A 24,084-nucleotide genomic window follows, 5' to 3' on the forward strand; every position below is an offset into this window, starting at 1 on the left:
AACACACTGGATCAATGTTCGTATTGACTTATTGACTTTGATTGATTTGCCATTGTGGTAATCATTAATCCTTCCTTGTTTTATAGTACTAAACTGTTGCTTCATTTCTGAAGCTCATTAATGGTATCAATAGTCTTAATTTAAATTAAAAAAAGTTGCATGTCACTATCCTGCAGTTGTGCTCCCAGAAAGACTTGGGCACAACTGGACTGGAAGATGAGTCTTGATGAGACGAGGAGTGGTAGGCTGTCTATCGACCATCTGCACTCCTTCAAACAAAGGTGTTGATGTATAGTGAAAGCAACAAATCATCAACTGAAAATGTGCTTAGTCCTTCAGATGTTGATGTTAAAGATTTGTTTTTGGCTTTTCTGCCTTTTTTGATAGTTTCAAGTGAAGATAGACAGGAAAGAGGGAAAGAGATATGCAGGGGAGAGACACGCAGCAAAGGTAGTCACGAACTGGACTCGAACATGCAACGCGATGTCAGGCCAGAGCCTATGTAGGTCTACTGTATGTGGCAATTGTGGCATGTGCCTAGACCACTAGGCCACTTTAAAGCATTTACCCCAAGGTAAAGGCTTTAAAGTGTACAAAGCATCAACATCTTTTGTAATGGTTAATAAATACAACTGTGAATTAATATACTGAGGATCAAACCTGTAATATAAGGCACACCAAACTCCAGGGTAGGTACTCTCTGATGGATGGGGAGGGACGTCTGATGTTCTGGAAAGGTCACACCAAAATGCAGAAGGTCAAGGATGTGGCCCATGTAGCCTAGTGCCTGAAAGTTATACAATCATGGTCATATATTTGTGGTCTTTTTCTTTAAACAGATGTAGGCTCCTTTTATGGTGGGGCTCCTAGGGGACAAGCTGAGAGAGTCTGACTGTGAGTGTGTGTGTGTGGTAGCTAATCCCGCCAACCACTGGACTGATCAACGCCACATTTCTTGTGCACACATCCAGTAGGCCGACTTAATTAATGTTAAAGTGAAAAGTATCAGTATCAACTTTATCTGCAACACAATGCCTCTTGCTACAAACAAATCAAATGTGCAGAAAAATAGATGCAGAAGGAAGACAAAAGGCTGACATGAAATAACACTAAAAGCTGCAGAACTGATATAACATCACAATTGATTCAGTCCAAGATCCACAACAGCTGTCATCTTGGACTTCATGTGGCCAGTCTGTATGACGGATATCTATGACTCCAAATGTGGGCGAGGTTTCAGCTTGATCTGAAACCTATTATAAAAACCACACCATAGAAACTATTTTAAGTGACTTCATGCATCTAAACACACCTGGTTTGGGAAAAGTAGCTGGTAGAATATTGTCTGTTCTTGCTTCTGTACATTGTCCCTGTTTGGCCAGTTATCAGTGAAGATATTGGTCATGTAGACACCGTGGAAATTAGTTTGGGTCGAACAGGGACCTCCATCTGTGAGAGTGAGATACTACTTTCAGTTACATACTTTCACATTGCTAATACATAAATTAAGCTTGCCTTTATGGCAAAATTACTGAGATAATTGCCTTGACTGTTGACTCTGATTAATTGTAACATTAAAGTGGAAAAAGTAGGTACAATTTAGGTATTAGGTAACAAATGTAGAAATATAAATAATTGCAGTGCAAGAAATAGAGCCCCACTGTGGTGATGACTCATCCACATTTCTTACATACCAAGGAGAAATCGTTTGCTCACCTGGACAGTTGCACCAGCCATTAATGTAAAATTCACAAATATTATATACATTGTCTATTGTCAATATTGGCTCCCGGTCACTGCCCGCACAGAGTACAAAACTCTGAGGCTAGCATTCAAAGGTATGGCACCCCCATATCTTGCAAGTCTGATCGAAACCTACAAACCCTCCCACACTCTCAGATGAGCCAACGCAGGGAAGCTGGAAGTAGTAGTACGGTACTAGTACCTTCACTAAAAGCGCCGGGACAAGGCTCCACACGTCCCAAACTCTTCTCCATTCTGGCTCCAAAACTATGGAATGCACTTCCCATTGCAATCAGAACTGCAGACTTACTCCCAATCTTCTGCCGTAGACTGAAAACCCACCTTTTCAGACTCCAATTTAGCCCTTAGCACTTGCCCTAGCCCCGATGACGACGACCTCACAGGCGTATGCAAAAAATTATAAATCAAATACTACGACACCATACACATTTTCTTATTTATTTATTTAAAGGAGGAAAATTGGGGATGGGGCATGAGGCAAGTACAAATGTTTTCATAATAAATGACAAAGTATTGTGGTTAAATTCTGTCTTTGTGACATACTACAACGGAAAAAGGAAACTTAAACTAAGACAAACATTTACAAGGTATCATATAGGACTACATGCAAAGTTCAATTTAAAAAAAATTAAGGTCTTGAATATAAAAAAATAATACTATAGAGTGCCAGAATTATGTTTTTGTTGTTGCCTTTCAAAATATTATTCTTGCACTCCAAAAAGATTAAACGGATATATAACCCTTTAAAAGAAATGGGGCCAGTTTTCTGAACATGGATTGAAACTAATTCTAGTTTAACCCATTAAAAGTCATTTTTAGAATTTTGCATTGGATATTCAAAAATAGCAGATATACAAGCTCACAGTTGTACAGTTTTTGAATATATTTTAGAAAAATCTTCAAAGAAGGCGTCTGTAGAATTGGGCCTCAGGTCTTAATGGGTTAAATACAATTTTGGGACCTGTCGATCAACCTTTCTTAAAACAAATGGGCTCAATCAATCCATGGACAGGAAACAGCCTGTAGTGTCACAAAAGGCGCATAGTGGCACACATGCATCCATGTCTGTAACACAGCAAAGTGTCAATGGCTAGAAATAAACAGGACAAAAATGAATGAATTCCACAAACATTTGATAAGTAGCTAGGTTATTTTGGTTGTTGTATTAGTCCACTTCACCTCCTTCCTTTCCCAAAGGCACTGAAACAAATCTAGCGAGGACAATATGTGATCCAGTCAGTCACCCAATATTGCCTTCGACTTTCCCCTGAACTTGAAGATCACTTACGCGTACTAAGAACACACATGTAAACATACAAAAGAGGGATCAAACCCAGGAGTGGGCGTGGTTGCTTTGACCCAAGAGTGGAGTGATACAGAGTTACTAGTTGAGAGAGATCAACACCAATGAACGTAGCCAAACATGAACAAAACATGAACCACTTGAACCCTAGCTATCGCCACTAATCTGTGGCAAACATTAGGGTGGAAAAAAAGCTCACAAGATCACAATGCGTTGAAAAGTATTGTGAGCTTGTAGACTGGATATTTTCACATAACGTCTCTGTCGTGTGGAAACCTCATATGCTAAAGAAAAACTGTTCTTTTCAGGATTCAAATAAAAAAATGGCAAGAGTAGATTGAAAAGCTCAAGACGCGTTGCTTTGGACCGTGTTCCGAGCTTATGGATCTACTACTTTTGAGTGACATTGTGTGGTATGATCATCAAGTAGTGCGTTAATTAAGAAGAAAAGAATACATAAACATAAGAGGTTTCTGCCCGAAAAAAACGATCATCTTTAGTATGTAAAAACAGAGGGGCCCTAGTATGAAGGAGACTCCAGTCAACTAAGTATAGGATTGAAGTGGTTGAGTGCAGAGAGAGCACGTTGCATGTAATGGAATAATATCACAGAGGCCAAAAACCTCCACAATGACTCCACAGACAGCTATAAAATCTGGTGAGCTGAATATCAGTGATAAATATTTGGTAGCAGGCAACTTTTAAAAATGTATCAAATTGGAGAACAGCTTGTAACATGTAGTGTTCCTTTTTCCCTTTACGTGCTCCCTTACAATCCTAGTCTTTTCCCTCATACACTGTATGCTGGATTAGACTCCCATCTGCAGGTTTGGACCACAGCTAAAATAAAAAATTAAAACTTTTCCGGACAGCCGATATACTTTCTACCAACATCCTAAACGGAAATGATTTTCCAACCATCGTCCGTCGACAGAATCACAGAGCGAGAGAAAACTGCGAGATGATTCCACTGCAATGCAGAGACCAGAGTTTCACATTTTCACAAAAACACGAGGACAGTTTAAAGAACAGTGTGACAGAAACAGTAGGACGCTGCCAGCAGCGTTTGTCCATTCAGGCACTGCATGGAGTAAACAGGCGCTTTAAGAGAGAGAAAAACAGATGAGAGGGGTTCAATAAGGCCGGGTGAAATCAAAAGGCTCAACCTCAGCACCGAGATAAACAGGCCCTGGATTCATATGGCTACATTGAATGACGGTTCATAAACCATAACAGGCCTTAATGCAGCACTGGCCTATAATTACATGATTACATTGGCTCTTGGCTCCGTCCTCACTACGGAACAGATTAGCAAACGATTGCTTAATAATAACAGGACTGAATCATTGCTGTATCGTGCTTTACATGGAACGAAACAAAGGTGAGCCACCAGGGGAGAAATAAAAGGGAGATGAATTAAAAAGTACGTGAAAACAAAGACGTGCAACGTTTACGCATTTAAACTTTGGGTCTGTGTGTGTAACAGGGGTCTATCACACATGCAGTTATGAATCTCAATTGAAGACCAAGGTGCAAATACATACATTTGCTCACATATTCTGTATGTGACGCTACACTAAAAACAATTGTACAAAATATTGAGACAAACAAATGAAATACTGGGACACTGTATTAAGGCATTGAAAGTTTCTCCAGAACAATGTAGAGTTCTTCTGACCACTGGACAGTGAGAGCTGCACAGTGTATTATCTTATTGTAGTACTAGTGGATAGTGGATAACTACTGTTAAAATGAGCCTTAAAAATTGTCACTTAAAAAATCCACAAAAAAACATATCCACAAAAAAGAAGCTCTTGCCGTTTGTCTGAATTACCGTTTGAGGTAAATAAAAAAAGAAATGCACCTTTCTTTTTTTACAACAAAAAAACTACTTTTAACTACATTTATTTGCTCATGCATGACTAGTTTTTTCCCACCCGAGTGCGATTCTTGGTGAGGCCAGCAGGTGGCATCAAGAGAGGAGCTCCAGTCTTCAACAGAAATCATTGCAGTGACTTCATTTTGGAAATGTATTGCATTTTGCCTTTGAAATTAAAACGGTTATCAGTACAATGAGGTTTACATTGGCTTATCCAGAGACGCAGAGAACCTACCGAACAACTGGACCTTTAAATAGGCTTCCGTTTTCTAACTTATGTCCCATTTATACCTGGCATTAACATCTATTATTTCAGTAGTGTCGAACTGGCGTAATAATGTATTTTATTTACAACCAGTAAATATGTATGGCTGTGTAATTAAATAAGTAAGTACTAGGTCCAAGTGGTCTATTGTCAGTATCTGCAGAGCAACCAGGGCGTTTAGCCTCCTTACAATGCACTAGACAAGGGGGATGGATTGCTGAGGTGGTGTCAGGTTCCAGTACTTAGCACACGTCTGAGTTACCCAAGCTTTACTACTCGTATGCCGAGTAGTCAGTATTCAACCCACAACCCACCCGGCCAATACACCAGCCAATAGTGGAGTATTCTTGTATGAGAATGGGACTAGATCTGCAAAATCTTGCATTTTTGGTAGCGCTTAAATGTGCTTAATGTTAACATGTAAGGCCGAAATCAACTTGGTATGTATGATAATACTATGACAACATTGTGATTTTGAAATTAAAATAGGCCTGAGGCACCAATATACCCCAGGATGATAGAGATACGTGTGTTTGAGGCAGAATCTGTGAGCAGGCATTCTCCTAAAAAGTTAACTTTAACAAATCCAAACAGAGCTCACAGCTGACACACATAATAGAATCACTGCCAGGGACCGGATGACAGGCAAGAGATGTCAGGTATCTGGAAGCAGCAATTGAAGCATTTGTGACACTGTTTGATGCAATACAGTGTTGATTTTGACAGCAAATCTATTGCCATAGTCTTTTGAATAAAATTCTATTTAGTTTTAGTCATATTTTAGACATCTGAAATGTTTTGTCTACAGTTGATTTAGTCGACTAAAATGTATTTTGGTGGGCCTTGATGGCGTCATAATGCCAGATTTATACCGAAAATAGATCTACAAGCTGAGACACGTTGTGAGCTCAAATTCAGCTGATTTCTGTCCGATTTTGCCACCACTGACAAACTTTCTTACTCAACGGTAATTGAGTTTGCATTACCATTTCTGTGTGGATTGACTCATATTTTTCTGAGTGAGCGTTGTTTGAACTAGAGACACAGACTTGAGTTTGACATCTGACATACACGTGAAAATACAGATTAATTGGTCTACTTTGTGCTTCACTTCATTTTGATGATCGTTTAATATTGATGGTTTGTTGTCTTCTTTCGCCGAGTCCTGTCTTTGTTGCGTAGCTAGGTAGAGAGTGCAATAATAAATAAATGCCATTTCATCAACTGGCCCTGTCATCAGGCGCTTCTGTAACCCTGATTGACAATTTCTTGACTTCTGCGAATTCGCGCAACGTCGTGAAAGACGGCAAAAGGTGATTGGTTGGCGTCATACTTTGCAGTATTGCCAGTCTCCAGTCCAGACCAGGACACGTCAACAATTGATGCCACTATAATTGCATAATCTCAGTGACGATCGTGAAAGACTAAAATCTGATCTCGACGTAATGAGTTTAACATCCATGTCTGATTACGATCCAATCAGCCAGGACACATGTTCATGCCATGTGTAAATGGGACGCAAGTTCACAACTACCAGTGGAGCATGTTTCACTGGAATTGTCATAACCAAGTTTGAATTATTTTAAATTCTCTATTATTATAATTACAGTTATTCGTGAAATAATAACTGTATTTCACAGTTATTTAGAAACAAGGAAACATTTCTAAATGTTTACAGCATTATATGAGTTAGTCCGTAAATAAGCATCTGAATCTGTCGTTACATGTAAACGGCATTTTGTTTCAGACCCCCTTTAGTCTAGAACATTGAAGCCCTTGAAATGGGGGTGGGGTGATATAAAATGTTCCTTTTTCCGACCTGGAATGTGAAAATCCACCATCGACTTTCAAAAGTCCAAATAAAAAAAGTGCGAGTCTGTGGTGGTGGCGTTGATGATGATTTTGGGTACCGAAGATGAAAATGACCTTTCTATGATTCATCCCTGGCTTCTCTTTGTGCCTAACTTGATCGATCTCTCTCTCCTCTTCCCTCTATCTGCCCTACTCCAGCTCTCTCTCTATTTGCAGCACTCCTCTAGTGTGGCAGAGCAACAATGACCTCGACATAGTTGAGGGGGAAAAATCCCGATTGGCCGTGCAGCATTCCTTCGTACCAGTTCTCATCAATCTGATTGGTCAGGGTGATGATGTCGCCCTCACGGAAGCCGAGCTCTCCCTCGTTCTCCGGATCAAAGTCGTATAGTGCCTTACAGCTCGGCTGCTCGGGAGCTGTGGAACAACAAGTCAGGAAGAGATGGGCAGAGAAAAGAAAAGAGGTTATCTTAAATATGAGACCAGCTCAGTGGCCTTGTGGTTAGAGTGTCCGCCCTGGGACTGGGAGGTCGGGGTTCGATCCCCGGCCGGGTCATACCAAAGACTGTAAAAATGGGACCCAGTGCCTCCCTGCTTGGCACTCAGCATCAAGGGTTGGATTTGGGGTAAATCCCTGCGACGTACTAGCGTCATGTCCAGGGGGTGTACTTGTACATCATGTCCAGGGGGTGTACTTGTACATCAAGCTGCCTCACGCTACAGAAACAGGAGATAGGCTCCTGCCCTATGGGCTTCATGGCTCGGCAAGGGTTACTTATATTACTACAGAGCAAGATGGCAAAAACAGTAATTTATATGTTTTATAATGAATTTTGACTAAATTTAGACTGAACTAAATCCTAACCTACGTTGGTTTCGTTCTGAAATGTTTTCCCTGTTTTAATGGGTTAAATAGTACTTTGTATAAATTACTTAAGGGTACATTATCACTATCAGTACTATACTATATCAGTATCCAGACAACACCTGGTCATTAGGAGACTGTAAAAATAGGGTTGGTGACTGTCCCACTCCACGCCTCAAGAATATAGTGTTAATACATGACTTATGTACATATGTTATGTTAGTGAGTCACACTAGTTAGTGGGTGGTACAGTACATTCACTTCAATCCAGCTTAACAAGGTACAAGTTAATGAGTAATTAACTGCAAAGGCATACAAACACACACAAGCATGAAGTTGCAGCATAAAACTTTTTTTGTTAACCAGAAACAATGTCAACACCTGACCCCAAGATTCTCTTTCACTTCTCTTTCTAGTCATCATTTTCACTAACCCCCCTCTCTCTCTGACCTCAGATAGATCACAGATTCACTGTCAACCCACATATAAGACCCCAAATTCCTGGGAAAGTATCTACCAACAGATCCAAAACAAAGTCCAGGATTGCCTAAACTTTGCACTTGGAATGTCAACGTCGGGCGAAAAGTAATACGTCTGTAAACTGCTGCCTTTAGCTCACATCGAGCTGAACTTTGCCACTTTGTGTCACAGAATGAAACTTCACAACTACCAGTGGAGCATGTTTCACTGGAATTGTCATAACAAAGTTTGAGTGTTTGTATTACGATAGTAGGGTGCCAGCAGCTACCGTTTTCCGTTTTGACCGGAAATACATAATATGTAGAATCAAATATCATTATTTCTGGTCTTTTTAAGCACACGACTAACAAAACGACTAATAAAACAAGATGTCTCCATCCAGGGCTTCACACCTGTGACTTGTTCATCAGCACTGTGTGCCATGCAACGAAGCATCTTATGTGTGCGTCTGCGCGCACGTGCACATGCGCGCGCGCGCACACACACACACACACACACACACACACACACACACACACACACACACACACACACACACACACACACACACACACACACACACACACACACACACACACACACACACACACACACACACACACACACACACACACACACACACACACACACTCCGACTCACACAATATTGGCTTCCTAATGGACATTCTGCTGAGGTGGAACGATGGCTCTGATAATGTCACAGGAAAACATGACATGAGCATGGTCAGATGTAGTGGCAGTCTGTTGACAACCTCTCTCACAAATATGTACAGTATGTTTAAAGGGATAATAAAGATAGGTAGGACAGAGGTTCTTACCAGAGTTACGAGAGGGTGGAGGAGCTACTGACGTTGTATAGCCACCATTGGTGGATTGGTCGTTTTCTCCATAGTCAAAGATAGGTTTAGGTTTGGGTGTGTATTCACGTCGTGGCCGAGTCTGGGCCTCAGTCGTCCTAAAAAACATGCAGAACAACTTTCATAGATAGTTTGAGTTATATTTTTAAGTTTTATAGTTATGCTAGTGATATTTCAGTTTACAGATACAGAAGTATATAAAATACACAATGATTGGACCCTCATTCTAAATATCATAAAGGTTTAAATCTGCCATTACGACACCATCAAGGCCTACAAAAATAGCATGATATTTAGTCAACTAAAATCGCATGATATTTACTCAACTAAACTTGCATGATATTTAGTCGACTAAAACAAAATGCCATTGTATTCGACTATGACTAAACTAAATCAAAATGAACACTGGCTAGTACCTATCCCTGAGTTTGTCAGAGAGCTCCTCCAAGACCTGCACGGCCTGTCTGTGGTACTGCAGCTGGGACTCTACGAGAGACGACAGCTGGCTCACCTGCTCTATCTGCAGGAACACACACACACACACACACACACACACACACACACACACACACACACACACACACACACACACACACACACACACACACACACACACACACACACACACACACACACACACACACACACACACACACACACACACACACACACACACACAAAATGGTCTACATGTCACCTTGTAACACTTCACATTTGTGTGACTGCACAGGATTTCCTTCTGGTTAATATTTAACCAGACTAACGGTGTGAGCATAGTGTTTATACAAACCTCACCCCACCACCGCAGCTGTGGTTTGGACTAGCTTTCGCAAATGTACAGAGGATGTACATTTGATGATTCATCATCAGTATTGATGCGTTAATCTAACGTAGCACATATTTCCAAGTGGGTCCTTTAAGTTTGATATATAAGGGATAAGTAAGTTAAAACACATGATATGAGACAGGAGTAGTGGAATAGAAAATGTCTTAGCCTCCAGGTGGCAGTAGCGGCCCTATCTAAGTCAGTCAGTGAACTGATTCTCTGTTATTGAATGTAACACCTGGATCCCTCTACAATACCACTTCTTTCTTAAATGTATAAGGCCACACACACACACACACACACACACACACACACACACACACACACACACGCTCTACAAAGTGCATGTGTCTGAGAGAAATGACTGCAAAGCATATGGCCAGATTTACTAAAAAGTCAGGGTGCACAGCTCAACATTGTCATAAAAGTAAGGAAATAGCCAGTACACAATCAATGTTCTTTTCACATTCACGTTTTCTTTCTAGGCAAATAAAATACCATGTGAAAAGAACATTCATTGTGTGCTGGCCTTTAGCCCATTCTACAGTATGTCCCCTCACATAAACAAGTACATACATCAGTCTCCAGCAGGTTGTACATGCTGGTCTCCGCCACCTCCTTGGACTCGTGGAACTTCTCCAAGGCCTGTTTGAGCTCCTCGTCTGGAATCTTTCCCTGGCGCTTCTTCTTGTAGTCGTAGTCCAGGCGACGGCCTTCCAGCTTCTTCAAGTGGTGCTGAGAAAACAATCCGCAGCTTTGTTTAGGTTTTCATCTTGGGGATTCATAAAATCTTATTTTGCCTTATAGCGCAATGACACTTTAGTTGAGGTTTGGGTTGTGTAGCTACTAGCTACCTTGTCATTAATACATTACGACGATGTAACTAGATTAACTTACACAACCCAAACCTCTACCAAAGTGTCACTGCGGTTTAAGTTCAAACTCTGTTTTATTGTATAACGTAAACTGTGTCTCCTTCATCCTAAAAAGCTGTTTTTCTTTTCAATAAAACTAAAAAGGTATGACCTACACAAGCATAACTCCTCCCTTCAATGGTCATTAAAAAAAAAATATATATATATATATATATATATATATATTGCATAAGTATGGTATATAAGTTAATTTGGCATTTCGCAACACAACAGAAAGATATCGAAACAAGGACAAGTAAAAACTCCCCCTGCCTGAACCCAGGAATGACACAAAGATCCTCATCCATCATAACACAAAACAATGAATACAGTCTCGACCATGTTTCTCACAAAACGAGAAACATGGGAACACTCCACAATATTCCAATCAGTAGACTTTCTCTACCTGGTTCAAATAGGAGGAATCTATGCTTCTAGCAAAGGGAAAAATGTCATACAAGAGACCCAAATATTTCCATCATTATACAGGATCTTCTCAGGATTACAATATGGATACAGCCTTCTTCAACATAACAACAGCAGCATATCTTTGCACTCTGCAGCCAAGCCGACATTACGGAAACAATTCAGTTACTTATTCAGCAGCCACAAGGTTGCTTATCCATACCATCTATAAAATAGATATAAATAAATGAATGCTTATTAATGTGTATTTTGTTTGAGTGTTTGCATGTATTTGACATGAAATGCAGCTCAAAGTGCTTTACAGAACAATGGAGAATAAAAGAAAAGCAAGGCAACGACAGTAATGCAATACAGTGAGGACATGAATAACAAAAACAAAAAAAAACAACAACTAAAAGATCAATTAAAAGCAATGTTGTAGAAGTGGGTCTTGAGCTGAGCTTTAAAAATGTCTACAGAGGCTGCCTGACGAAGGTACAGAGGGAGCTTGTTCCATGCCGACGGCCCGTAGAAGCAAAAAGCTGCTTCCCCGTATTTTTTAGTTGCCATTTTTTTAGGCAAAGCGAGCAGGCCAGCAGTGGAAGACCTTAGCGGGCGGTTTGGGACATATTTAGGCAGGCAGTCATGTAGGTAGGAAGGTGCGAGACCATTGAGAGCTTTATAGACAAGTAAAATAATTTTAAAATCAATCCTAAAAACAACCGGAAGCCAGTGCAGTGATGCCAAAACTGGAGTAATATGTTGTCTCATCTTAGTTCTAGTTAAAACTCTAGCTGCTGCATTTTGGACAAGTTGTAATCTGTCAGTTGTTTTCTTAGGCAGTCCTGAAAAAAGTGCTTTGCAGTAATCAAGCCGAGAAAAAACAAAGGCGTGGATTAGCGTTTTTGCATCGTCCAAGGACACATAGGCTCTGATTCGTGCAATATTTCTAAGGTGAAAAAAGGCAATCTTGGTAACATGATTAATGTGTGAATTGTGTTAGATCTTGACCCAGGGTCAATCTTTGTAGTAGCCGGCAGAGTTAGCAAATTGAGTGAACTTTGTATTTTTGCAAATCTGCAGTTCTGCACTGATCTCATTAAATGACCCCTATGAAATCCTCAGGACTGAAATCAGTCCCCAGGACTGAGAACTTTAAGCCCTGTGATAAAGAGGGAGGGGTTAGGGGAGTGGATGTAATTGTGATGTCACTATATCTGGTGTTATTTTCATTTTTCATTCAAAGGCTTTCAGGAAGAAACCAAAAACAGGGAAGACATATTTCAATCTTCTAACCACACCTGGGGGTCTATTAAGAGTACTCCAATAGACTCAAACAAAACAGAAAAAGTACAAACATCACAGCACAGCACAATCACAGGTCAGGTTGGCCAATTAGGGCATCAGCTTGATGCATTCTATTCCAAACAGTATCAGGCCTCCGCAGACAAGATATAGATTTGTGATTTTCTTTGGTAACCGTTCGGAAACCGAACCCTGACCCTGGACAGGCAGACAAAGGTTTTGTGAATTAATAGAAAGATATTGCACAACCGTGTAGTATGAATTAGCCTCACCACTGTGGTTTTGTGAGATGATACACAGGCCGTGATTGTTTAGATTCAAGGTGGGGTTTTACAAGCTATACGCCCCTTCATTCACTGTGTGATCAAACATCAAAGGAACCTTCCCAGACTCAAAAAGAGCTTAGTCTGTGAAATACCTGTATCTCTCTGAGGTCCTTGTCACAGAAGCCTTGTAATGGATCAATAAAGTTCTGTTTGACGTCGATGTCTAGAGAGTCTTTGACCTCTGCTAATCTCTTCATGGCCTCTCCTGCGTCTCCCAGAGCTCCGCCTGGAACACAAAGACGGGACGAGAAGATTAATGCTTCTGTTAAGTCAACACATCAAGTCCCACAGGACTATAGAGGACATATAACCACACCCACACATGTATGTATGCACACACGTACACAACAGTGATGCAGCCATGGAGGCCTACCAGAGTCTTACAACTGAAAATCTTTATCAGAGTCAAAAAGGCTTTTTATGGGCATATGGTGAAATGGCACCATCACACCAACCACTAAACATCACGACAAGTAAACCACAGACACTGACAACCCCATAGCAATGCTAGCATAGCATACATTGTCGGTCTCAATCTTTTGATTCATCAAGCATACAGTCTCATATAGTTCTCAACATGAATGCGAAAATATAACCTACCAAAACAATTATCTTCTCCAAGATCCCGTCCATATTTGACCATGCATTCTCCCAGCAGGCCCTCCGCCTGGGGGTAGCCTGGATTCTTCACCTGACCACGTATCTTAGACATGGTGTTCAACATTGACAGCTTCGCCCGCGATGCTATGTATCCCAAAGGAGAGGGAGAGATAAAGAGGACAGGGAAAAGATAAGAGATGAGTTCGGAAACGGTAACATCAAGCTAGACATGTTTTCTATCTGGGATAGATTTGTCAATTTCAGCACTGAACAACAAGCGTAAAAAGTTGGAATGTAATTTGAATTTGAATCCACTACAAAATACTCTCACCTGGATTGGGCTGAAGGTATTCCGATGTTTTGGAGATAACCTCCACCACTGCTTTGCTGGTTACATCTACTTTCTATAAAAACACAGGCAGGGAGAACATACGAATCATAAGGGTGCTAGACTACAGCTCCTGGCCTGATGAGGCCGGAGGCCAATACAGGTACACTGTATTAGAGCCAGATTACCACCATGTAAACAAAACAAAACATTATTAAAAAACGAAGGTGCCTTATTATGGCTTGGCCAATTATCTTTATCTATTATTATTGCATAATCGGGTGGGGTATGGATCTCCAACTTCCATCGTTACCAATTCGGTGCTCTACAGCCGGCCACCGGTCTAGTAATAATAAATAATCTCTACATTTAAACTATACAAACTATAGGATGCCAGGTCAACAAATGAACCTAGCATGTGTCTAAATAACATGCTATCTAAAATGAAATGTAACCTTTGCATAAGCTTGCAAGGTTGTCACGGCGTGGGAGGAGTTGTAGGGTTGGATCAGATATGGGGGTGCATGCATTTAGTTGCTTTGTAGGACAACATCAGTGTTTTGTACCGTTTTGTACGTGGGCAGTAACTGGGAGCCAATGGAGGGACTGGAGAAGGGGGGAGACATGTGACATGTTTGACTGGTCCAAGCACGCCATAGTATAATGGTCATCATAAATAGGTCTAACGTGTAAGGCACTTTTGGCACTGTTGTGTTACATTCCTGAACCTTTTACCTCCCTGCTAACTCACTAGATCACCATAGCCTTGATGTTCAGGGGACCTGATAATTTACACAATTAAGCACTGGCTTTGTGGTGAAGAATTAATTTTTTTAATTGGTTCAAATACATTGACTACATTGCCATTTTTCCCCCACAATTCACACATGCAATGCATAATACCGGTATGATGTATGCCAGCGGTTCCCAAAGTAGTTCCCCTAGGGGTACGCGACGCATAGCCAGGGGGTACCCAAGCCCCCTAAAAAAAGTGCCTCCCCAAGTGCCACCCCAGTGTCTGCCCTGCAGTGTCTGCCCAGTGTCTGCCCAGTGCCTCCCCAGTGTCCGCCATGGTGCCTCCCCAGTGTCTGCCCAGTGTCTCCCCAGTGTCCCCTGAGTGCCTCCCCAGTGTCTGCCCAGTGTCTCCCCAGTGTCCCCTGAGTGCCTCCCCAGTGTCCCCCTGAGTGCCTCCCCAGTGTCTCCCCAGTGCCTCCCCAATGTCTCCCCAGTGGCTGCAGTCTCTCCCCAGTGCCTCCCCAGTGTCCCCTCAGTGCTTCCCCAGTGTCCCCCTGAGTGCCTCCCCAGTGTCTCCCCAGTGCCTCCCCAATGTCTCCCCAGTGGCTGCAGTTTCTCCCCAGTGCCTTCCCAGTGCCTCCCCAGTGCCTACCTGGAAAAATATCTACCCCAAAAGGGGTACCTGGTCCAAAAAGGTTTGGGAACCCCTGATGTATGCAATACCAAAGGACTCTCCCCTTTACCAACTCGCCCCGGGCCAGCGTGAGGCTAGGCAGAGCCGGAGTGTTTTCATCATCCTCATGGGGCCCCCCCGCAGCCCCGCATATTATTATTATGTGAGAGAGAGAGAGAGAGAGAGAGAGAGAGAGAGAGAGAGAGAGAGAGAGAGAGAGAGAGAGAGAGAGAGAGAGAGATACGGAGAGAGATACGGAGAGAGAGAGAGATAGATACGGAGGGAGAGAGAGAGAGATAGCCGGTCACTCAGGGGAGAGAGAGACGCTGAATCACTTTTTGTGCACGCAAATCTGCGAGAAATGCCACGATTGCACTGTAGTGTAGTTGGAAACAGTAGTTGCTCTCAACGAGGCTGCTCTCACGGTCCAACGCGTGGGGCACAGCGGTTTCAAAGACGGGGCATTTTCATCCTGGTGCTCCTTGAACCAGTCGAGTCTCTTTGGTGAATTCTTGATCAGTGTTATTATGTCACGACTCAAGAACTACCACCATGAAATTCTGACACGCTTTGATGTTGTGGACATCTGGCTAGGTGAAAACAAAAGAAACCCGATTAGCATTTGAGTACTTTTTAACACCTCTTGGACGGCCGGCGGAGTAGTCTCTCAAGACAGACTGTTGCCTCGCAACAGTTGAGTAACAACAGGGGAGGCGCTGTTTTCCCGAATATTTGACGATGGGATTCTCAGATTGCCGGCGGAGAGGTCCAAAATGTTTGGAAAATCTGTAATATAAATGTAAAATGTCCACAAAAATCTTCATGGGGGCCTAAAGGGGCCCTGGGAGTCTTCATGGGGGCTATGGCCCCGTGGCCCCCACAGACTCTACGTGGTTGAGGCTAGGGCCTACATTTTAGGCCTGTGTAGACTAGAGTCAGACCTCAACACAACAGGGCTAACAGACTTTTATTTACCACTCCTATAGCTGACACTCTACAACACTCTCATAGAGCAACTGCAGGACATGCTTTCAACTTGTGGATCACCAACTTTACAAGCAACCACCATTAGCCCATTTTGGGCGGGAACCCCTTTTGGTGTTAGCATTATGTTATGCATTAGCTATTGAAAAATAGCAGATCTACAAGCTCATAGCTTGTAGGTCTGCTATTTTTGAAAAATCGAAGAACGACTGACATATAACATAGCTTTTTCAGAAAACTGTCAGGATGTAGAAGACATTTTTAGAATCTGATCTCAGGTCAGGTCAAATCTAAATTTAAATGTGCTTCTGATTAGAGAGTTTCTGAACCTTTACATCTGGTATTAGTGTGTCTAGAATGAGGGTTGTGTGCTGATATGATATAGCTGTTCTGGGGGGGGAAGGTCCATGGCGCACAAAACATTTTCAGATGGGGATCGTGGTAATTTGGGATCCGATTGTGTTGATCAGATCACCAATGGGTACATTTACACCTGTATTGTTTATTGTTTATTTATTAGGATATTGTTTGTTGTGCTTTAGAGTTCAGACTACCCTGTGTGTTATTTTGTCATGTTCCACACATACCGACATGGTTAGGTTATCATGTACTCGCTTGACATGATAACGCCCTGTCTGCAAGCTGAGACAGAGACGCTGTAAATAACACTGTGCATTGTACCATGTTGTTATGCTCTTTAACTTTAAAGGTAAAGAGAAATTAACTTTACATTTGGAATACACCCTAATATTGTTACGCTGACAGGACCGCATTGGAAATAATTCATTATACTTGTTATTCTGGGTAGGATTTATATTGTGTTTGTAATTCCATAAATGTCCTACCAAATAAAATCAATCAATCTATGACTTTGAGAATGGCATCAGTATTTTTGGCGTGTTATTATAGGCAAAATGTTCCAAAAGTGCAACACAATGTGAGCTTGTAGACAAAGTATACAGAGCTTAAGACTGGTTAGACACCAAAGGAAGACTCATGTCTTACCCGTTCCAAGTCTTTGAAGTCTTCATCTAGTTTAGTTCCCTCTGCACCTCCTACTTTTTCACTCACCATCTGCGGGGGGGTAAGGAACAGAGTAAAGAGAGAGAGAGAAGGCAAGAGCAATTATCAAATTATAAATATCTGTTCACAGTGTTCAGAAGATATTGATCTCAGCTACATTGTTAGGTGACAACTGCGAAGTGCGAACAAGCCTAGGCTTGTCCTTTCATTTACACATGACTACTCTGGCCTACTCCATAATGGCTTTCAAATTTGCTCAGTATGTGGATAACAATTAACAACCCCTTCTTCGTCGTGTGTACCAGACTTATAGTTTGCTTTCGAGTTTACACTTCTGTCACACACTAGTTGGAAACCTATATTTCACTCGTCTTTAGCAACAGACAGACACACACACACACACACGCAGACAGAACATAAATAACATGTTACGCAATCCCTTTTCGGTTTGCACTTTTCAGGATGTATCAAAAAGAATGTTGAACTAGCACACTGACTCCATTTCTTCCATGATCCCTTTCTGGAAACCTTGGCTTCGTCGAAAACAATAATCCAAACCTGACATCTACCAAAGCATTTTAATTGAAACCATATGCATTGCCATTTGCCATGTGGGATCAGGCCGTGTGATTTTTGCTCACATGCAGAGTAAGCAGCGGCCAACCAGCTCAGTAGGCTGCCCTTCCCAAAAGAAAAACACCCCCCACCCCACCAAAATAACGAAAAAAGAACAGTGGTTGAAAGTGAAAGTTTAAAAATTCATATTGATTGACTCAGCAAACTTGGGCATGACTGTATATACACCGGTAGTTCCTACAAATCTGACTTATTGAGAGCCAAGGGCAAGGGGCTCAGCACATACAAGGAGTTAAAATAAGTCTCTCGTTTTACGACATTGACATTGTTTGTGGCCAATATATCCAGAGCTTTGTTCCTTGTTGTTGTATACTGTATACCATCCTGTGAGGAGGAGAGCAGAGGTTCTAAATTGAGTTATGCTAATGAAGACGACAGTAACAGCGGGCTGCACGCACAAAGGAACGCTTCTACAGCACAGCAACACAAACTCTGCTGGCAAGTCAGTCGGTGCCAAGGCACCGCCACAGTTAGCCCACGCTGCACTCTCAGACTTCCCATGCACCCAGGCCAGGACCGGTCAGTGGTCACGGCTTACACCAGACCACAGTTTCTGATGTTCTTCTGGCTGTAAAATGCTGTTTCCCAAACAGTGCAACAGTTTCCCAAACAGTGGGTCGGACCCGTTTGTGGGTCACGGTCACGGACACGTTTTAATTATTATAATTTTCATAAAACAAAGCTTGTTTTCATGAATAGCAAATTTAATGATTTTTCTACATAATTCCTTGAAAAATTAAATATATTTTTTAAGAAATTCTATAAATTAGAAAACAAATGTTTAAGACGTAGTGAAAATAGCAGATCTACAAGCTCGTGTCTCTCGAAGCGACACGTTGTATGTTTGTAGATCTGCTGTTTTTACTAGTTTGGGTCCCGGGCAAATGTCTAATCTCTCTTTGGGTTTCCACCCGAAAAGTTTGGGAACCACTGGTATAATGAGTTGCTGTATCCATAACAAGATACACAAGTCAATCACTTTAGCCCTCAGTAGGTGCCAAAAGAGCAGAGATGCAAAAGAGCAGAGAAAGCATTCATCTCCCACAAACTTTGTACAGCAGGCTGTGTAACATTTCTAAATAAATTGTGTTTTAAATCGGAAAAAGTCATAACGAACTGTGAAACTAACCTGAACTAGACCATCAAGCACACATATACAAACTGATCTGCATGAGCAGTACATGAGCTGGATGTCAAAGGTTACATCAAGACTCTTAAAGCATGTCTATTAATATTATCCATTTTATTATTTTTAGAATCATCTCATGATGCAACCCCTGGAGACATGCACACACCACACCACACCACATGGTGTAAGCGTGCCCCAGTTCAGGAATAGTAGCTGTGTGGTCTATGGATGGATTGACACTACGTTTTGTTCAATGGTCTATTTTCTATTAGGTCTTCAGGACAGTTTCTAGTGGTGAATTCCTGTGGAATTGCTGGACACCTGGTAGTGAGTGACCCTGAGGGAGTTTGAGGTACATACAGAGTGACTCAGCATTCAGCCAACATGTTATTCCCCTTATTGAAGTCAAAGGAGCAAGTTAAACTTTTAGTTCACAGTACTGCTATTTACCAAAATGACCCCCTGGTAAAACAGCAGAACAAAAAAAAGGTTTTATACCAAGGTCACATGCTCCCAAATATAAAAAGAATTCAACCATTCACATGATCTATTATTTTTACTAGTAGACACGGTTGGCTCTCAAGACACGTTTAAGCATAAAACAGACTAAAGGTGGTTGCACACTGGACGCGTTTTTTGGAAAGCCGACGGGAAAACACAGGTAAAAATCTGAAAATGCGTCCAGTGTGCAGGGACCTTAAGGGTACGATCACACCTGCACACTGTTCACCGTGTGCAGCCAGCGTAGCCTAAAAAACGGAGAATCTCACAATGCCTTCCGTCTTGATGTTGACAGGCCAGTCCATAACTCTGGAGCATTTATCTGCTTCAAATAGACTTGTCCTCTATTGGAGCCGCACTGGCGCATAGAACGCATAAATGAAACGTGTGGGGAAAACACAGAAAGCGCATTTCACGAAATGTGATATTTAAATGTGTTTATGTTGCTACATTAGAAGTTTGCCAAATCAACCAGCCAGTCTGGTGTTATGTTCTCTCTGAATGATGGTGATTGATGATCACCAGGATGATCCAGTAGAATATTTGATCCATTGAGCCTTGAAAGACTCATACAATAACACACAATATGAAAATACATGGCCATAAAGAGGAAGTGCCACTTGGCATATGAAAATCAGATGGTGAGCAGCACCAGTTTCAGGATAACCATGACAACCATTCCGTTATCACTGCCATCCTACACAAAACAAGATTTGCCTGCTAGGAGCAGCTGAAGGCATAGTATCATGAGGCACTATTCATTATGACTCAGTTGCTCTACCTTTGAGTTGATGTTTAGAGGGAAATAAATATATAACAGACGGATAATAAAGTTCTGTCTGATGACCTGACGAAGATGTGACTGATTCATCGAAACGTAAGGGCTTAAACTGTGCTCCAGTGCCTCCTTTCCTCAGATAATAAAGTTCTGTTTGAAATTCTCAGAGGGAAAATACACAACACATCATCATAAGCTGGCTATGAGATACAAACAAGGTACTGTATTACCAAGTCTCAAGAGTTATGAGTGAGACATTTTCCAGTGAAAAGAGAGAGCGTGACTGTAATCTTACTGAGAAGGCCATGACATGAGTCATAACATGACAGTGATTCTGCTGTCTCTATGACAATATTGAATATTCAAATCTTCCCAGTAGATTCTGTGACCAGCATTATATAAATTAACAGCCATTGAAATTAAAACAGACACCCCAAACTGGGTTAAAAATGGCATGATGGCAAACACAGGGGTTCTTAACCTGTGTGGTTGATGATGGTCCCTCCGGGGATGCAATCACATTGTAAAATATTAAAATAATTATAATTTTAAAAAGACTATACACTACAGTAGTATACTACTAAATATCAAACTTATTCCATGATAAATGAATTCCTACTGTTAAAGTTCATAAAGAGCTGCCTCCACTGCACTTCCCCTACATATTATTCAAAGGGGAAATAGGTTACATGTGGAGGCAGCACTAGTAGTGACCATTGTGGACTAACCTTTAGAGCTACAAAATGAATGTGTGTCGACTGTCTCCTAAGGGCTGAGTGAGAAGCCTCTCAGTGTAAACATCCATTTCCTCTAGCTAGCATATTTACTACAGCTGGGGCTGTGGTTTTATGACTGTTGTTGGTGCTACAGATTTTCTATGAGAAAACATTTTCTGGCATTTGATAGCTTATGTGACAGCCATTCTGTGGAAAAACAAACAAAAGGGAACAAGTGACACAGCAAGGTGACACGTAAGGATGTGTGTGGGATGCAGAACACAGATATCCACTCTCTCTCTTCAGCCAACTTCCTGCATTCCTGGTAGAAAACATGCGAAATAAGCAGCAGCAGGACATGTGAAACCAATTCCTGTAATGTCTACCCAGTCAATGCCCAACCAATGCTCATGCTTTGGCTAGGCCTGTCACAACTATTTCATAATCACCTATCTGATAATAAAGTTTATTCTGATTGAAATTAATTGAGATAATCACAATTATTTTTGCACAATCATCACACTTGTTTCCATGTTTGAAAACAGCATATCAGCAAGGTCTGAAAATAGCAGATCTACATGCTGACAACGTGGCATCATTCATGATGCAACGTGTTGCGAGATTGTAGATCTTCTTTGTACTTTTTTGAAAGTTCCGATGTTCAATGCCAAAAACGACTATCAGTATCGGAAAAGTATCGTATCGGTCCTTATTTGTCATATTGGGTCATAATCGGTATCTGCGAATATGCCAGTCTAACCACCGATCCGACACAGGGGTAAGGAGTTGACACTATGGTAGGTAAATAAAATGTTGGGGCATGTGGAGTTTGCTTCCGAGTTGCCCAAACTACAAGTGCACATTTGAGTGAGGAGTCTGCTATAAACACAACACGAGATATATAGCTAGATGGCTGTAATCAAACACAACACAAGAACACTGATATCGGTATTCGGTATCGGTATCGGCTAACACAAAACTTGTGGTATCGGGATCGGATCTGGAACGAAAAAAGTGTATGGGGAGTTCGGGACATCCCTACCAAAAACACAATTAAATAGTTCATCACAATTATTTGTACGTTTACAATTAATCATCAAGTAAAATTACATTATCGGGCAGGCAGCCCTTGCCTTAGCATTAAGGTATTCTGCACCACTGTGTGTACACACACAATACGCTAAGCATGGACTCTAATGGGAGTGCCTGGTAGAGAGATAGATATATTCCTTTAATGTGTTATGTGTTTAATGTTGTTATTGACTCTCACCGAGCCCTGGCACACAGGGCTAACTGCATTGCAGTCCCAATTAGGATGAAAGCACTCTCTCCATCCATCTCTTTCACTGCAATGCTTGAGCCAACTCACCCGCTCTTACATGCATATCTTCACTGCAATTTCACAGATTTTCACGGTCACAATAAAACCAAAGCGCAGATTTTCTCTCAATCTCGTTTTTATCTCCCAAACCCAACAGGGAGCTGAGAGCTGAGCCCATTCCTGACAGGAAACTGGGGCAGTAACCAAATGTCTTTCCTGCTGAGATCAGCAGGGACAGGAAGAAAGACACTCCAAAGTATTTTAATCATCAGTGCCCTTGACAGAAAGTCCAAAATCTAAAAAACATGCACAACACTTTTTTTTTTTTGTCAAATCCACAACAAAGTCAAAGTCATGACTTATTCCTCAAACAATAATTATTGAAGTCTATTATGTTCTCTGACTACTTTAATCACTGTTCCAGCTCTTCGTTTAATTGGCCAAAAAATGAAAGGAAAAACAAAACAAAACCACTAAACAAGAAAATAAACAACAACTTATAAAGTCAGTGAGATCCAGCCCTGTACCTAGTGGAAAGTTAATTGCCAAGTTGCCAACAAATCCCATTCCCCATAACTGTCCCCCAGTTTTTGGGAACATCAGGTCAGGTCATGTACGGCATCCTTTTTTTGCAAAGGTGTGAATTCTCTGAAGCATTAACATTATAACCAATGTGTAGGTTTGAGTGTCACGGTAAAACTATCTGCTGGCTTGCAGATGCGTGTTGACGCGCATCACGTCGACAATTTTTCAGTTGAACAAACGTCGTTTTGATGAACTTAATACGTGATTTTTGTTGTGCATAAAGGCGCGTTACTAAAGGTAACGAGCAGCACTCAGTCACAACTCAATCTAAATGTACAGACAAACTGCATGGTTCATCCAAAAGGTTAGTTCACTGAGGTAATGTTTCAGACAGATGTTTTTCCAAAGTTTGGGCCAAAACAGCTAAATAAATACATGTCACATTCTTCTTCATCAATGTATCTTTGTATATTACTGACTAACGGTTAATGTTGGACAGCTCTGATAAAGTCACAACTAGACAGACCATAATGTAAAAAGAGATGCAGAGAGAGAGAGAGTTGGGTATCTAGTTTGTTTACGACTACAAACTTATGTTCATTCTCAACATTAAAGCAAAAAAGGCTACTCGCTAGATAGCTAATGCTAGCCTGTGTTGCTAATGTGAGGCTAGCTGGCTAACGTTTTGAAAGAGAGAGAGTAGTAGGAAAGTTTTTTTGCAAACCTGGCTAGCTTTATAAAACTGTTTCTTGAAGCCCGCTACAGACATCTTGAAGCCAGGGACTGTGTTAACTCTTCCACCAGACCAGACGCAAATGCGCAGAGAGACCACCGCTAAATAAACGCGACTACTTCGCTATTTTATTTCAGGCAGAACAACAGTCACAGTGCCGAGAAATAGTTGAGAAATCATAGAACCGCACTCCCTCCTCTCGTATGTAGGTCGGGGGAAAACGACACGCCAGCCGACTAACCGACCACGTCTACGCGTTCAGGGGTTCCAGACTCTCAGCATGTATCACCGCCGCGAACTGTCTGTTAGAGCAACGTTTTGCAAATCTGAGCTAATCTGCAAGGTTACCTCCTGCGAAAACCTTACTCAAACACTACCACACAAACACGACGGAGTAAATC

General features: G+C 41.5%; 1 protein-coding gene across 2 annotated transcripts; it reads right to left on the reverse strand.

Moving 5' to 3' along the window:
• Positions 1–2,188: 2,188 nt before the first annotated feature.
• sh3gl1b (SH3-domain GRB2-like 1b) lies at positions 2,189–24,049 on the reverse strand. 2 transcript variants are annotated; one of them, XM_083767716.1, is made up of 10 exons: positions 23,675–24,049; positions 17,327–17,395; positions 13,933–14,005; positions 13,602–13,745; positions 13,094–13,227; positions 10,628–10,786; positions 9,642–9,745; positions 9,187–9,323; positions 9,009–9,056; positions 2,189–7,440 (listed from the first exon to the last, which is right to left on the reverse strand). In XM_083767716.1, exons 1-10 carry the CDS (start codon positions 23,717–23,719, stop codon positions 7,247–7,249), a joined length of 1,107 nt encoding a protein of 368 aa, XP_083623842.1. In that variant the 5' UTR covers positions 23,720–24,049; the 3' UTR covers positions 2,189–7,246. The 2 variants fall into 2 exon arrangements, with proteins under 2 accessions (XP_083623842.1, XP_083623843.1); XM_083767717.1 differs by lacking the exon at positions 9,009–9,056.
• Positions 24,050–24,084: the final 35 nt, after the last annotated feature.

This window comes from Protomyctophum parallelum (genome assembly GCF_964188405.1).
Source record: "Protomyctophum parallelum genome assembly, chromosome: 6".
NCBI classification, from domain to species: Eukaryota; Metazoa; Chordata; class Actinopteri; order Myctophiformes; family Myctophidae; genus Protomyctophum; species Protomyctophum parallelum.

Coding starts and splice junctions, on each gene's coding strand:
- sh3gl1b (XM_083767716.1), bottom strand. CDS start 23,719: ATGTCTGTAGCGGGCTTCAAGAAACAGTTTTATAAAGCTAGCCAG. Junction 10,787..13,093: donor AGGACCTCAGAGAGATACAG/GTATTTCACAGA, acceptor TTGTTTTCTCAG/CACCACTTGAAGAAGCTGGA. Junction 9,324..9,641: donor TCTGACAAACTCAGGGATAG/GTACTAGCCAGT, acceptor CATGTTTTTTAG/GACGACTGAGGCCCAGACTC.